This window comes from Schistocerca nitens, chromosome 2 (assembly GCF_023898315.1).
Source record: "Schistocerca nitens isolate TAMUIC-IGC-003100 chromosome 2, iqSchNite1.1, whole genome shotgun sequence".
NCBI classification, from domain to species: Eukaryota; Metazoa; Arthropoda; class Insecta; order Orthoptera; family Acrididae; genus Schistocerca; species Schistocerca nitens.
The window spans coordinates 762,597,232-762,614,349 of NC_064615.1; the positions used below are offsets into that span (position 1 = coordinate 762,597,232).

A 17,118-nucleotide genomic window follows, 5' to 3' on the forward strand; every position below is an offset into this window, starting at 1 on the left:
CACTAGGGGCAAGGTAGATGCCACCTACAGGAAAATTAAAGAAACCTATGGGGAAAAAGGAAGCAGCTGTATGAATATCAAGAGCTCAGATGGGAAACCATTACTAACAAAAGAAGGAAAAACTGAAAGGTGGAAGGAGTATATAAAGGGTCTAAACTAGAAAGTTAGATTATAGAAAGGGAATTGGAGGTAGATGAAGATGAGGTGGGAGATATGATAGTATGAGAAGAATTTGATAGAGCTCTGAAAGATATAAGTTGAAACAAAGCCCCGAGAGTTGACAATATTCCATTAGAGCTCTGCTGATAGCCTTTGGAGAGCCAGCCATGACAAAACTCTTCCATCTTCTGTGCTAGATGTATGAGACAGGCAAAATACCCTTAAACTTTAAGAAGAATGTAATAATTCCAGTTCCAAAGAAAACAGTTGCTGACAGGTGTGAAAATTACCAAACCATCAGTTTAACAAGTCATTGTTCCAAAATACTGACATGAATTCCTTACAGAAGAATGGAATAACTAGAAGAAGCCAACCTCAGCGAAGATCAGTTTGGATTTCAGAGAAATGTTGGAAGACGTGAGGCAATGCTGGCCCTGTTACTTACCTTAGAAGATAGGTTAAGGAAAGGCAAACCTACATTTATAGCATTTGTAGACTTAGAAAAAGCTTTTGACAGTGTTCATTGGAATATTCTCTTTGAAAGTATTAAGGTAGCAGGGATAAAATACAGGGTGTAAAAGGCTATTTACAACTTGTACTGATATCAGATGGTAGTTACAATAGTTGAGGGGCATGAAATGGAAGCAGTGGTTGAGAATGGAGTGAGACAAGGTTGTAAAATATCCACAATGTTATTCAATGTGTACATTGAACAAGCAGTAAAGGAAACCAAAGAAAAATTTTGAGTAGGAATTAAAGTTCAGGGAAAAGAAATAAAAACCCTTAGGTTTGCTGATGATACTGCAATTCTGTCAGAGACAGCAAAGGACTTGGAAGAGCAGTTGAACGCAATGGACATTGTCTTGAAAGGTGGATATAAGATGAACATAAACAAAAGCAAGACAAGGATAATGGAGTGTAGTTGAATTAACTCAGGTGATGCTAAGGGAATTAGATTAGGAAGCCAGACACTTAAAAATTAGTAGATGAGTTTTGCTATTTGTGCAGCAAAATAACTGACGATGTTCAAATTATAGAGGATGTAAAATGTGGATTGGCTATGGCAAGAAAAGCATTTGCCAAGAAGAGAAATGTGTTAACATTGAGTATAGATTTAAGTGTTAGGAAGTCTCTTCTGAAAGTATTTGTGTGGAGTGTAGTCATGTATGTAAGTGAATCATGGACAGTAAACATTTAAGAAGAGAAGAGAAGCTTTTGAAATATAGTGTGACAGAAGAATGCTGGCAATTAGATGGGTAGATCACACAACTAATGAGGAGGTACTGAACAAAATTGAAGAACAAGAAACTTGTGGCACAACTTGACCAAAAGAAGGAACTGGTTGATAGGACACATTCTTAGGCCTCCAGGGATCACCAGTTTAATATTGAAGGGAAGAGAATGTATGGGGAGGGGGGGATCGTAGAGGGAGACCAACAATGATTACAGCAAGCAGTTCCAGAAAGAGATTAAGAGGCTCAGGCAGGATAGAGGAGCATGGAGAGCTACATCAAACAAGTCTCAGGACTGAAGGCCACAACAACAACAGGGCAGGTTTCTGTGTAGGTTCTCAGTTCTGACTTTTATGTGTTAGTATCAAATCCACTATGCAATGAAAATGAACATAGTACTCAAAAAGACAAAAGAAAATCTGTTTACAGAAAATCAATTAATTACTTTAGGGAAAATATAATTTGCATTCCCATGTATTGTTGTAACTCTGGTGGACTGGCTCAACAGAGAATTACTTCTGTTTTGTTGGTATTATGTATAATAACAATATTAATATAACCAACTTCAAACTCTATGGTAGGACATCAGTGATCTTATTTATTTATTTATTTATTTAGTGTTCCTTAGATCCAGGTAAGGAGTCAATCAAAAGGATATGAAATGTGTGAAACTGTTCATAGTTCAAGTAAAACTTACATAAATACAATAAAAGATATATACAATGTAAATAACATATCAGTTAAAGAATCTTATGTATACAATTAACAAAAAATTGTGTTACACAATCTAAGGATGAGTAACATAAGCAGGAAGCAAAGTTAAGCTAAATATTGCAGTAAATAAACACATTAATACCAAAAACCAAATTTTCACATGCCTATTATAGCACTCAAAATAAATTTAATTAAATCTAATAAATAAAAATAAAATTAAAAAAAACACGAAAGCATGGAAGAGACCTGGAGACACCAGAAGGTTTCAGAATGGTTATATCATGGTAAAACAGAGATTTCAGAATCAGATTAAAGTTGTAAAACATTCCCATGGTCAGATGTGAACTCGGACCGAAGTTTATCATTTATGAACCATAGATTAAAACTGAAGAAATTGCAAAGAGTGTAGAAAGTTAAGGAGATGGGACTTGGGTAAGTTGAAGAAACCAGAGGTTGTTGAGAGTTTCCGAGAGTTTCAGCAGGAGCAGTAGGCAATGGTTGACTAAAATAGGGGAAACAAATATAATATAAGAAAATGGGTAGCTTTGAAAAATGAAATAGTGAAGGTGGCAAAAGATCAAATAAGTAAACACACACACACACACACACACACACACACACACACACAGTCTCTGGCAGCTAAAGCCAGACTCTGATCTGGCTTCAGTTGCCAGAGTTTGTGGTCATGTGTGTGAGCTGCATTTGAATGTGTGTGTGTGTGTATGTGTGTGTGGGAGGGGGGGGGGGGGGTGAGTAGCGACTATTCTTTTCATAATATTGTTGCTTTCCACCCTATATTTTCCATTATTTGATTTGGATATCAGAGGAGATATTTAATCTATTTGATGAAAGCAGAAAATATAAAAATGCAGCAAATGCAGTAGGTAAAAGGGAATACAAACATCTACAAATTCAGATTGACAGGAAGTACAAAACAGCTAAGTAGGAATGGTGAGACGACTAATGTAAGGATACAGAAGGATGTATAACTAGTCCAAAAATTGCTGCCTATAAGAAAATTAGAGAGACCTTTGGATAAAAGAGAGACAGCTGTATAAAAATCGATAGCTCAGATGTAACACCAGTACTAAGCAAAGAAGGGAAAGCTGAAAGGTGGAAGTATAATATAGAGGGGCTGTACAAGGGAAATGAAGCTGAAGGCAATGTTATAGAAAGGGAAGAGGAAGTAAATGAAGATGATATGGGAGATATGATGCTGCAAGAAGAATTTGACAGAGCAATTGAAGACCTAAGTCGAACAAGGTTCCTTTAAGATGACATTCCATCAGGACAAAGCTACTCCATATGGTATCCAAGATGTTACGAGACAAACGAAATACCCTGAGACTTGGGGTGCTGACAGATGTGAATATTACCGAATTATCCATTTAATAAGTCATGTTTGCAAAATAATTACACGAATTGTTTAGGGAAGAATGGGAAAACTTGTAGAAGCCTACCTTTGGGAAGATCAGTTTGGTTTCCTGAGAAATGTAGGAACTTGCAAGATACTACTGACCATATGACTTATCTTAGAAGACAGCTTAAGGAAAGGCTTTTAACAATGTCGACTAGAATACATTCTTTGAAATGCTGAATGTAGCAGGAGTAAAATACAGGAAGCAAAAGACTATTTACTACTTATGCAGAAACCAGGCGGCAAGTATAAGAATCGAGTTGCTTGAAAGTGAAGTTGTGGTTGAGAAGGGAGAGAGACAGGGTTGAAGCCCAATGCCAATAGTATTCAATCTGTGCCTTGAATAAGCAGTACAGGAATCCAAAGAAAAATTTGGAGCAGGAGTTAAATTTCAGGAAAAAGAAATTAGGTTTACCGATGACATTGCAATTCTCTCAGAGACAGGAAAGACCTTGGAAGGGCAGTTGAATAGAATGGACAGTGTCTTGAAAGGAAGGTATAATATGAGCATCAGCAAAAGCAAAACAAGAGTAAGGGAATGTAACTGAATTAAATTAGGTGATACTGGGGGAATCAGATTAGGAAATAGGATACTAAAAGTAGTGGATGAGTTTTGCTATTTGGGGAGCAAAGTAACTGATGATGCTGAAATAGAGAAGATATAAAATGTAGTGTCAGTGGCAGGAAAATCATTTCTGAAGAAGAGAAATTTGTTAACACTGAATATACAGGGTGTTTATAAATGAATATTGGGTTTCTAACGGTTTATAATATTCATTATATTAAACTTACTGTTATAAATGAGATGTCAAATGAAAGAGCAACTCCCACAGTTTTACCAAGAACCTTACAAATCATCAGTGTGAGCACCATTTGTCACGCGACACACATCAAGTCTATAGCCGAGATCTTCCCAAATGTTGATAAGCGTGTCTTCAGTTAATGTAGCAACAGCTACTTCAATCCGGTTTCTTAATTCAGGGAAGTCTGCTGGTAGCAGAGGCACATACGCACGATCCTTGATGAAGCCCCAAAGGAAAAAATCGCATGGCGTTAGGTCGGGTGAACGTGGAGGCCATGCAAAGCAAGCCCTGTCATTGGGCCCCTTGCGGCCTATCGAGCGCTTGGGTGCAGTGAAGTTCAACCAGTCACGTACTTCACTATGCCAGTGAGGTGGCGCACCATGCGCACTGGTGCCAAACACAACTGTTTGAGTTGCTCTTTCATTTTACATAACATTTATAACTGTAAGTTTAATGTAATAAATATTATAAAGCATTAAAACCCCGATATTCACTCATAAACTCCCTGTATAAGGGCATGCTGAAAAGTTATGCCTCTGTATTTTTTATGTGAAAATGCTTAAAACTTCTTTAAATGAAACAAACTTTATTAACATACTACATCTTTATTCTTCATGTCTACGTATTGATTTCTCAATGTAGTCACCCTGGCAATGGACACATTCTCCCAGCAACAGCCCAGCTTGTTATAGCATCACAGTAGAACATTTGACTTTGTTGATGGAGCCACAACCTCACCTCTGCTTGTACTGCTTCATCATTATCATAATGAAGTCCTAAAAGGTGTTCCTTAAGTTATGGAAACAGGTGAAAATCAGATGATGGATGACGGTAAACCCCAGGAATCAGGTTGTTGCAGATGTTGCAGCGCTTGTGTGTTTGTGGTCTGGCATTGTCATGCTGAAAGAAAGGGTGCTGCTTGTGTGGATGAACTGTTCGTATTCATGCTTTCAGTTTTCTAAGGGACTACAGCACACTGTTTCTTACACACCGACATAGTTACATTATACATGGTCGTGCTACATGCTACAGTTTGGAGCCCTCTAGCAGCAGGTGGTCAACTTGTGTCAGTGAAGCAGAAAAGTAAATAAACTAATGTGCATGACATGCACAATATTAAGATTGGAACATAAAAATTTGGAGGGATTACTTTTCAGCACACCCCCATAGATGTAAGTGATAGGAAGTCTTTGCTGAAGGAATTTGTCTGTAGTTTAGCCACGTATGGAAATGAAATGTGGATGATAAACAGTTTAGACAAGAAGAAAATAGAAGCTATTTGAGATGTGGATCTACAGAAGAATGCTGGAGATAAGGTCGTTAGATCATGTAACTAGTTAGGGTATACTGAATATAATTGAGGAGAAAAGAAATTTATGTCACAAATTTACTAAAAGGAGGGATTGGTCAATATGACACATTCCGAGACCTCAAAAGAGCACCAATTTAGTATTGGAGGGAAGTGTGAGGGTTAAAACTTGTAGAGGGAGACCAATGAACATAGGAAGCAGATTATGTGGAGATGAAGAGTCTTGCCCAGGACAGAGTAGCATGAGAGCCGTATCAAACCAGTCTTCAGTCTGAATACCACAACAACATCCTTTTATCAAACTGATTGAAGGTTTGGGCTATTTGTTATATATTACACAGTAAAGCCACCACACTGAGAATTCTGATTTCTTTCCATTAAATTTGTCTAATTCTGTTTACCTATTTGGATGGATCTAATTGCAATTGTGGCATTTAACGATTAATAAAAATATCACCTATTAACCATTATTAATGTGCCTTCCACTTATGTAACAGTATCATCTAGCCGTTTTATTACACAATAGTATTTCAGTGCCATCTTTCTTATTATCTTTATTAAAGAATGGAAAATCCAGGATGGAATGTAAAAAATATTATGAAAATGGAAGGTGCTACTCACCATATACTAGACATGAAACACACACAAGCACGCGCACATGTCCACACACACACACACACACACACACACACACACACACACACACACACACACACAGTCACATGTATGTGAGTTTTGTGTGTGTGTGTGTGTGTGTGTGTGTGTGTGTGTGTGTGTGTGTGTGTGTGTGTGGTCTGTTTTTGACAAAGGCCTAGTTGGCCGAAAGCGTATTTGTGACAGTCTTTTTGTTGTGCACATCTGCGACTCAGCACCTTCACTATATGGTGAGTAGCAACTTCCCTTTTTATAATATTGTTACATTCCATCCTGGATTTTCAATTGTTTAATAAATGTGGGGAGGGGAAGGGGGGCAAGTGGGTGGCTGTGTCGTCTATTTTTGACATAGGCCTTGTCGGCCAAAAGTTTATTTGTGAAAGTCTTTTCCATCTGCCTATCTGCAACTTGCATCTCCGCTATATGGTGAGTAACAAGTTTCCTTTTCATAATATTGGTACTATCTTTATTCTTTTATCAATAGTCATTAATCTGTCTCATCCTCTGATATCACAGCTTTCCTCACAACTCTGCTGCTGTTCATAGTTTTATCATTTAGTAATAAATCACAGCTACGTTTTGTTGCATTATATGTTGCTCTGCATCTTAATTTATACTTAAATATGCCAGTAGCGACAAGGCTTTAGAGAGACTAATGAAAGTAACTATCAGAAGGCTATTTTTCTATTTTAAAATATGTTTTTTTATGCTGTCTTTTAATATAATACTTGTACACTCCTCTTCTTTGTAGATTGAATTTGATTTGGAGATACCTGACCAAATCATTACACTCAACCCAAAGGTTTCAGAAGTGGATGAAGGTTATGCTCGCATAATAGAGGTAATTGAAAAAGTATTTAATTATGGATATGATTTACCATACAGTATAAAATCTCTCGTTTTACATATAAAAGTGGTTTGTGTGTTTATACAGTGCATTAATTGTATGAGGAAACCTGGCAGCCCTAAGCATTGACTACAACTTGGCAACCAGTTCTGGCTCATTCTGTAGCCATGCTATAAGTGTGTGCCCAAATGCAAGCATGTCCTGGAGCACAATCTTAACACTTGGAAATGGATTTCAGATACAATTTTTTTTTTAGGTTCTTAGCCCCTCTTGGGTCAATTTCTGTGGCCATCCATACATATAGAACACTTGTATGATTCATACTTGATTACTGCTCAAGTGCGTGAGAACTATATCAGATAGGACTAACAGGTACATTGAAAGTATGTAAAGAAGGGTGCCAATATGGGCACAGACTTTTTTTAAATGGCAAGAGGATGTAAGAGTGTAACAGAATTCTTTAAAAATTCTTAATTGACAGACAGTCAAAGAAATGTGCTGTACATCTTGCGAGAACCTGCTAGAAAATTTCAAAAACGTCTTCCCAATGTAATCACTCTTGACTGTTTTGAGCATTTCTTCCCAATTTTTCTTGAAGATACTTCAGCACTGGATCAGAATACAACAAAGAATGTGGGTAGAAATTTGGATGGGCAGTACACTGTTCACAACTTGCAAGAAGACTTCGACTAGCGTTAGAAGTGTGTGTGTGTGTGTGTGTGCGTGCGTGCGTGCGTGCGTGCGTGCATGAGAGAGAGAGAGAGAATATTTAATATTTAGTGCATGAGGGTTAGTCATAAAGTTTTAATTATCACGTGAATTAAAGTTGTATAGTTAATTTTTTGTTTGTTTTCTAGTACATGTCTGTATTCCCAATAAAACTTAAGATCTATGCACCGTAGTACTACTATAGCACCCTGTTAGAAGTGCCAAAATAAAATATTGTAGCCAAGCTCCACATAATCAGTGGGCTGTGCCTATATATATATATATATATATATATATATATATATATATATATATATATATATATATATATATATATAAAAAGAAAGATGATGAGACTTACCAAACAAAAGCGCTGGCAGGTTGATAGACACACAAACTAACACAAATATACACACAAAATTCAAGCTTTCGCAACAAACTGTTGCCTCATCAGGAAAGAGGGGAAGGAGAGGGAAAGACGAAAGGATGTGGGTTTTAAGGGAGAGGATAAGGAGTCATTCCAATCCCGGGAGCGGAAAGACTTACCTTAGGGGGAAAAAAGGACAGGTATACACTCGCACACACACACATATCCATCCACACATACAGACACAAGCAAACATATTTAAAGACCATTTGGTCCATATTTAAAGACCATTTGGTCTTTAAATATGTTTGCTTGTGTCTGTATGTGTGGATGGATATGTGTGTGTGTGTGCGAGTGTATACCTGTCCTTTTTTCCCCCTAAGGTAAGTCTTTCCGCTCCCGGGATTGGAATGACTCCTTATCCTCTCCCTTAAAACCCACATCCTTTCGTCTTTCCCTCTCCTTCCCCTCTTTCCTGATGAGGCAACAGTTTGTTGCGAAAGCTTGAATTTTGTGTGTATATTTGTGTTTGTTTGTGTGTCTATCAACCTGCCAGCACTTTTGTTTGGAAAGTCTCATCATCTTTCTTTTTAGATATATTTTTCCACGTGGAATGTTTCCCTCTGTTATATATATATATATATATATATATATATATATATATATATATATATATATATATATATATATATATATGTGTGTGTGTGTGTGTGGATGGATATGTGTGGATGGATATGTGTGTGTGTGTGTGTGTGTGTGTGAGTGTATACCTGTCCTTTTTTCCCCCTAAGGTAAGTCTTTCCGCTCCCGGGATTGGAATGACTCCTTACCCTCTCCCTTAAAACCCACATCCTTTCGTCTTTCCCTCTCCTTCCCTCTTTCCTGATGAGGCAACAGTTTGTTGCGAAAGCTTGAATTTTGTGTGGATATTTGTGTTTGTTTGTGTGTCTATCGACCTGCCAGCGCTTTTGTTTGGTAAGTCTCATCATCTTTCTTTTTAGATATATTTTTTCCACGTGGAATGTTTCCCTCTGTTATATTCATATATATATATAACAGCATGTTATGGATACTGGGGTGTGAGGATATCAGTGTTTTTAGGACTGCAGATGTACACTTGGAAAAAATTAATTACATAACTATTTTAAGTGGTAATTAAAACTTTCTGACTACCCCCCATAGAAAAGAGCAAAATCTCAAAAGCTAATAGAATTTTTTGGTCCTATATATGTGTGCACCAGCCTTGAATCAGTTGCAAATGAGTGGTTGCCTTTTGTAATTTTTGTTCCTTTGTACAAATATATTTGTGTTAGCATGTCAGATGTTTTTAAGTTCATACATGTGCCACAACATCTCATATTGTACAGCAGTGATACAAAAAGTTTGATCAGGATTGCAAGTGTACTTTTTTAATGTTCTCACTAACTGACAGCTACCAGATTTGTATGAGTAGTTTTTCATAAAATAAATGGGTCTTGTAGTATTACCTCTTCTAATTTAGTGAGCATATATGTTGACAATCACATACTGACTAAACCAGATCATAATGAATCATAAATCTTTGTGTGTGATGCTTCACACACTACCTTCCTACCTTGATTCGATAATGATCCCTTTCGCCAGATGACACTATAGAATATATCATAGGAGGGACTCCTAACAAGGGAACCTCCCCATCACACCCCCCTCAGATTTAGTTATAAGTTGCCACAGTGGATAGACCTTGAAAAACTGAACACAGATCGATCGAAAAAACAGGAAGAAGTTGTGTGGAACTATGAAAAAATAAGCAAAATATACAAACTGAGTAGTCCATGCGCAAGATAAGCAACATCAAGGATAGACAAAACTCAGGAGCGCTGTGGCCCCGTGGTTAGCGTGAGCAGCTGCAGAACGAGAGGTCCTTGGTTCAAGTCTTCCTTCGAGCGAAAAGTTTAATTTTTTATTTTCAGACAATTATCAAAGTTCAGGTTCTCACACATAACCAACTTCACTCTCCAAAATTCCAGGACGTGTTCAGATTTGCTTGGACATATGCAGGATTTGACGGTCTACACACGGAAAAATTTGAAAATGTTAAAAACATATGTTTTGACAGAGCACAGGGAAAAGTGTGCGACTGTGAGACTTTTGATTCATTTGTTGCAGTTTATGTGACAAACTCTTATGTTTTCATCACTTTTTTGGGAGTAAATATCACATCCACAAGAAAATCTAAATTGGGCAACGTAGAAGAATCTTTTTACCCATTCGCCAAGTGTACAAGTTAGGTGGGTCGACAACATATTCCTGTCATGCGACGTACATGCCGTCACCAGTGTCATATAGAATATATCAGACGTGTTTTCCTGTGGAGGAATCGGTTGACCTATGACCTTGGGATCAAATGTTTTCGGTTCCCATTGGAGATGCACGTCCTTTCGTCTACTAATCACACGGTTTTGCGGTGCTGTCGCAAAACACAGACACTAAACGTATTACAGTGAACAGAGACGTCAGTGAACTAATGGACAGATCATAACTTTGCGAAAATAAAGAAAAATTGTTCACTCTAGGGGAGACTTGAACCAATGACCTCTCGTTCCGCAGCTGCTCACGCTAACCTCGGGACCACTGCGCTCTTGAGCTCACGTTATCCTTGATGTTGCCTATCTTCGCGTGGACTACTCAGTTTGTATATTTTGCTTATTTTTTTTATAGTTCCACACAACTTCTTCCTGTTTTCTCGATTGATCTATGTTCAGTTTTTCAAGGCCTATCCACTGTGCCAACTTATAACTAAATCTGAGGGGGTTGCGATGGGGAGGTTCCCTTGTAAGCAATATTCTTCAAAGTCAAGTCAGAAATTCAGGGAACTTGATCTGTTGCTTGCATACTTAATTACTTGCTTCAGTTTTTCAACTCACTTTCAAATAAGAATTTCACAATGCACCATAATGTTGTGGCTTTTGATTACTTGTTTATACTTCATTAATTTGCTTATTTAAAATAAGTTGCCACAAATTTCATAAAGACAAGATTGTCCAAAGCCCTTACTGCATCTCAAATGAGTTTAGATGCCCACTCTTTTTAAGTAGGTTACTTTGGTACCTAACAGGTATGCATTCACTGATGATTTAAAAATTGTGTCCACCTGCATAATACTGTGTTGGTCCTATTTTGGAACACAATCCAGTTATGTTTCTGTGTGGCACGGATTCAGAAAGTCCTTTGGAGGTTTCCAGAGGTATGTGGTATCAAATGCTTATGCACATATTACAACATTCTCACAATATTATGGGCCAGAGGTTTATAGATACAGAACTGTTACCCTATGGCATGTGAGATGTGTTCCACTGGGTTCGTATCAAGTAAAACTGGTGGCCAGGACAGAGTGAGTTCACCATCATGCTTCACAAATAAGTGTTGAATGATTCTGGACTTGTGACATGAACAGCTATCCTGCTGGAAGATGCCATCACCTGTAAGGAATACATCAGGCATGAAGGGATGCAGGTGGTTCACAATAATGTTCACATAGTTCACATCTGTCATGGTGCCTTCACTTTCTGCCACAGGTCCCATAGAAGCCTGACTGAATGTCCTCCCTTATCATAATACTGCCTCCACAGGGCTGTGACCATGGCATTGTGGGTGTACCAAGCAGCCATTCACTTGGATATCTACATCTACACCCATACTCTGTGAACGACAGTGAAGTGCATAGCAGAGGGTACTTCCCATTGTACCAGTTATTAGGGCTTCTCCATGTTCCATTCACATATGGAGCTGAGGAAGAATGATTGCTTAAACACTTCTGTCTGTGCTGTAATTCAGTAGAATCTTGTCCTTGTTATCCCTGCATGAGCAATACATAGGGAGTTGTAGTACAGTATATTCATAGATTCCCCACAAAAACTGGCTCATGGAGTAGGCTTTCTCAGAATAGTTTGTGTCTATCTTCAGTTGTCTGCCATATTGATTTATTCAGCAAACTATTACTGTTCTTTTTGCCCCCATTGTATACTTTCAATATCCCTGTTATTTGATCTCCTTTGCAGACAGCTTGTATTTCCCTAGTATTCTACCAGTGAACTAAAAGTCTGTTATCTGCTTTAATTATGACTGAGAATATATGATTGTTACATTTCATCTCCCAACACACAGATATTTGTATGAGTTGACCAACTCCAGGTGTGACTCATTGATGTTATAGTCTTAGTATGGTATGTTTTCTCCATTTCATGAAGTGCACAGTTTTACATTTCTGAGCATTTAAAGCAAGTTGCCAGTCTTTGCACCACTTAGAAGCCTTGTCCAGATATGACTGAATATTTGTGTAGCTTTTTTCAGACAGTATGGACGAAACTGACCTGAATTTCGTAGTCTCATCGTCAGTAGTGCCAGTCTCTATCACTGCAAAGCTGAAAATCTAATTGACCGTGGGGTGGTGTTTGTTCCTTAGTGTACTTGACAACACATTTTAGATGACATTAACACACACACACTTTATTCTCTTCAAAATTCAGTTATTTGTAATGGTTCTGAGTTTTTACTCTACAAACAAATTATTTATGCAACTCCCCGAACCAAATCCCACAGTGCTTAGCAATCACAGCCCAGTGGCGGAGTTGTAGGTTTAATTGTGGTGCAAAACAATGTTCCTATTGATACAAAAATATCATGCTTCTCACTTTGCACAGTTGCTGTTACAGAGAATTACACTCAGGTATTTCATTTAAGTGAGTCCATTACATGAATCACTGAGTTCAACAATAGTTTGTAAGCAGCTGGAAATCACCCTATCTGTTGTCAAACGATTGCCAGCTGTTGCAAATCAGTGTATTGGAAGAGCTCCCGAGAGTTGTGTACCTGTGATATCTGTACCAGAAGTGTCCTCTCCCAAGGATCGTGTCTCCTCTGCAGAAAGTGGAAGATCTGTCATTATTCATCCACTTGACTGTGAGTGATGTTCAGTGGTAGATCTAGGCATCCTGTACAGGGTGGACAGGGACCAGGGAGGGCTCACGGTGTTGTACCGATCCCTGTAACCAACAACTTTGAGGTGCTGCCTTTCACTAAAACTGAAATTGAGCCAGTGGGGCTCACTTCCCCTGTTTTGGGGAAATCTGTTTTTTCCACTGTCAGCAGGAGGCAAATGAAAAATTGTAGGTGTCTATTAATTAATCATCGGCAGTTCAAATGTATGGCAAATGATGGTACACCTTAGGGAAATGGCAGCAAGGGACAAAAAAGGACACCAAGTACGCTCAGTGTGTATGCCTGGGGACCTCATTCAGTATTTCAGTATGTTGAAGAGGCTATTCCAGTAACCACGAGGGAACAGGATGCAACCAGCTAGAGACTATGATGCATGTTGGAACGAATGACGTCTGTCGTCTGGTCTCTGAGGTCATTCCAGCGACTGGCATAGAAGGTTGAGAAGACCGACTTTGCACATGGAGTTTGAACGAAGCTCACAATTTACAGCATTGTCCCCAGAACTGATCATCATCTTTTGGTTCTCAGTCAAGTGGAAGGAGATTTCGAAAGTTCTTTGACAAGCTAAGCTATGGCTTCCTGGACTTGTGCCGTGGGGTTGAGAACTGTAAGGTCCCCCTAAAAGGGCCAGGTGTGCACTAAACATCAGAGGCTGCTACTCAGGTAGCTGTGTGCGTGTGTGTGTGCGGTGCACACAGCGGCTTTTTAAATTAGGAGACTCTCCATCCAACACCGAGAACAATAGCTGTAGGAAACTCAGACGTATCAGTGTAAGATCAAAAGAAATGCCTACCACAGGTGAGAGTATTAAAATTCTAATGGTAAACTAACGAAGCATTCTCAACAAAGTGCCAAAGTTTGAAGCGCTCATGCAAAACAATGAAGCTCACATAATACTAAGTACAGAAAGCTGGCTGAAACCTGAAATTGATAGGAGTGAGATTTTTGGGCAAAATTTAAGCGTATATCGGAAGGATAGGCGAATGGGAGATAGAGGTGGTGTATTTGTCGCAGTAGACAAGCAACTCAAATCTGCCAAAGTAGAAAATGAAGCTGCTTGTGAGATTGTTGGGGCAAGAGTCAGTATCAGGGGTGGGCATAAAATGATAACTGGATCCTTCTATCACCCACTAGATTTATCTCCTGATGCAACGGAAAACTTTAGAGAAAACATCCGTTCACTTGTAGGTAAGTTTCCCAGTCATACTGCTATCATCTGTGGAGACTTTAATCATCCAACAGTCAATTGGGAAAATTATAGTTTTGTTCTTGGTGATGATCAGACATCCTATGAAACTTTACTAAGTACCTTCTCTGAAAACGAAGTGAAATAGGTAGTTAGGAACCCCACTCGTGATGGAAATATATTGGATCTAATGACAAGAAATAGACCTGACCTCTTTAAAGATGTCCACATTGAAACTGGTGTCAGATACCATGATGTGATTGTGGCAACAATGATTACTAAAGTACAAAGGATAACTAAAACAAGTAGGAAGATATATGGGTTCCGTAAACCAGATAAAAAGTCAGTAGTGTCTTATCTCAGTGAGGAACTTCAACTTTCAGCACAGGTGAGGAGTATGTAGAGCAGCTCTGGATCATGTTTAAAAGAATAGTTGACCATGCACTGGATAGATATGTATCCAGTAGAACAGATCACAGTGGGAGGGAACTTCCATGATATACAGTCACTGTAAAGAAACTTCAAAAGAAACAAAGATTACTGCATAATAGGTGTAGAACAAAGTGTAGGGTTATAGATAGAGAGATGTTGAATGAAACACATTTGGCTGTCAAGAGCATAATGTGTGATGCCTTCAATGAGTACCATAGCAGAATAATGTCAAGTTATCTTTCACAGACCTCAAAGAAATTCTGGTCGTATGTAAAGGCTGTTAGTGGCACCAAAGTTAGTGTCCAGTCCCTAGTGAATGAGACAGGAACTGAAATTGAGGATAGTAAAGCAAAAGTTGAAATGCTTTACTCCATTTTCTAATGTTCCTTTACAAGAAAAAACCCAGGAGAATTGCCCCAATTTAATCTTCGGACCACTGAAAAGATGAATGATATAAGTATTGGTGTCAGTGGTGTTGAGAAACAGCTGAAATCATTAAAATTGAACAAAACTCCAGGGCCCAATGTAATCCCTGTCAGATTCTATACTGAATTTATGGCTGAGTTAGCTCATCTCCTAATTATAATCTGTCGTAGATCCCTCAAATAAAAAACTGTGCCCAGTTCTTGGAAAAAGACACAGGTCACACCCGTCTACAAGAATGGTGGTTGAAGTGATCCGCAAAACTACCATCCAGTATCCTTTTTGTTGATTATTTGTAGAATCTTAATATGTATTCTGACCTCAAACTTAATGATGTATCTTGAACATTATGACCTCCTCAGTGCCGGCCGCTGTGGTCGAGCAGTTCTAGGCGCTTTAGCCCAAAACCACACGGCTGCTACGGTCACAGGTTCGAATCCTGCCTCGGGCATGGATGTGTGTGGTGTCCTTAGGTTAGTTGGATTTAAGTAGTTCTAAGTCTAGGGGACTGATGACCTCAGATGCTAAGTCCCATAGTGCCTAGAGTGATTTGAACGTCCTCAGTGCCAATTATCATGGATTTAACATCGATCATGTAAAACCCAACTCACACTTTTCTCACATGACATACTGAAAGGTTTGGATAGAGGCGATCAGTTAGGTGCTGTATTTCTTGATTTCCTAAAAGCATTTGATTCAGTACCACACCTACACTTGTTGTCAAAAATATGATCATATGGGTATCAAGTGAAATTTGTGACTGGATTAAGGACATCTTGGTAGGGAGGACATGTAGTAGAACTTTTTTCTCATGTAGCGCAAATGTTCACACATAACCGAGCAAGTGATTTATGGCTCAAAGACTCGTTACTACTAAGAGAGACAGATTATCTCCGACTTGTGATATAAAGACTATGTGGATATAATGTGCAACATTGTGCGTACAACGGACAGATTATTTGTGTACAACGGACAGATTACTTCTGATTGAGAATTGCAGAGAGTGAGATTGCAGTGGAATTATAGTTAGTGGCATTGTTGTAAGCTGCCATTTTGAATACCGAATGTAATTTGATGAATTATGATAACCTTTCATCTCGTACAAGAGGATGATGTATACTGGAATGTGGCTAGGAAAATTTTTTATTGAAAAATATAATTTCATGAATGGAAAAGGTACATTCAGTTCTCTGGTTATTTTAACTTCTCCTTTGTTTGTGGCTCAGAACATTATTTGGTGTGTTGTAACTCATAGGCAACTTTGTATCCTGGGAAATCAGTGAAGCCTGCACCACGGTCATTTATGTTCTGTTTAACAGATTAAATTCTGTACTTTATCAGAATTGATACACAACTTGGACTCTGATTTCCAAGCTGTACAGTGAGTACGTAATAGCGCCCAAGACGGCTTCCCCATGGCGTACGATTGTGCCTCTGATTATTTTAAGAATTTTCAGAGTCAACGCTCGCCAGAATTCTGCAGAACGACAGAGATTTTTTTCCAGCTGGAGTAATTAATTTTATACCTGGAAGAGTAGGAGATAATTGTGTAAAAATATTGCCCAAAAGTATCCATTCAAGTAACCAGATATTATTCAGTAATATTAATGTAACTTCAAATTTGAGAGTGGGAGGGAAGTTAAAAATGCATCATGTTATCGTGGATGGAGAATCATTGTCAGTTGTAGATGTAAGTTCGGATGTGCCTCAGGTAAGTGTGTTGGGACCCTTGCTGTTCATGTTGTATATTAATGACCTTGCAGTATTAGTAGTAAAATCAGCCTTTTTGCAGATTATGCAATTACCTGTAAGGAAGTACCATATGAAAGAAGCTGCATAGTAGATATTCAGTCAGAGCTTGGTAAGATGTGGTGAAGAGATTGTCAA

At 38.4% G+C, this 17,118-nt stretch overlaps 1 protein-coding gene across 2 annotated transcripts in view; it reads left to right on the forward strand.

Moving 5' to 3' along the window:
* Positions 1 to 17,118, forward strand: part of LOC126236994 (general transcription factor 3C polypeptide 1) — a 351,606-nt gene that overhangs the window by 273,723 nt on the left and 60,765 nt on the right. For both annotated transcript variants that reach the window (XM_049946720.1, XM_049946718.1), the window contains exon 26: positions 7,040 to 7,129. In XM_049946720.1, the coding sequence (XP_049802677.1) occupies positions 7,040 to 7,129 (90 nt within the window). The remainder of the gene's footprint in view (positions 1 to 7,039; positions 7,130 to 17,118) is intronic.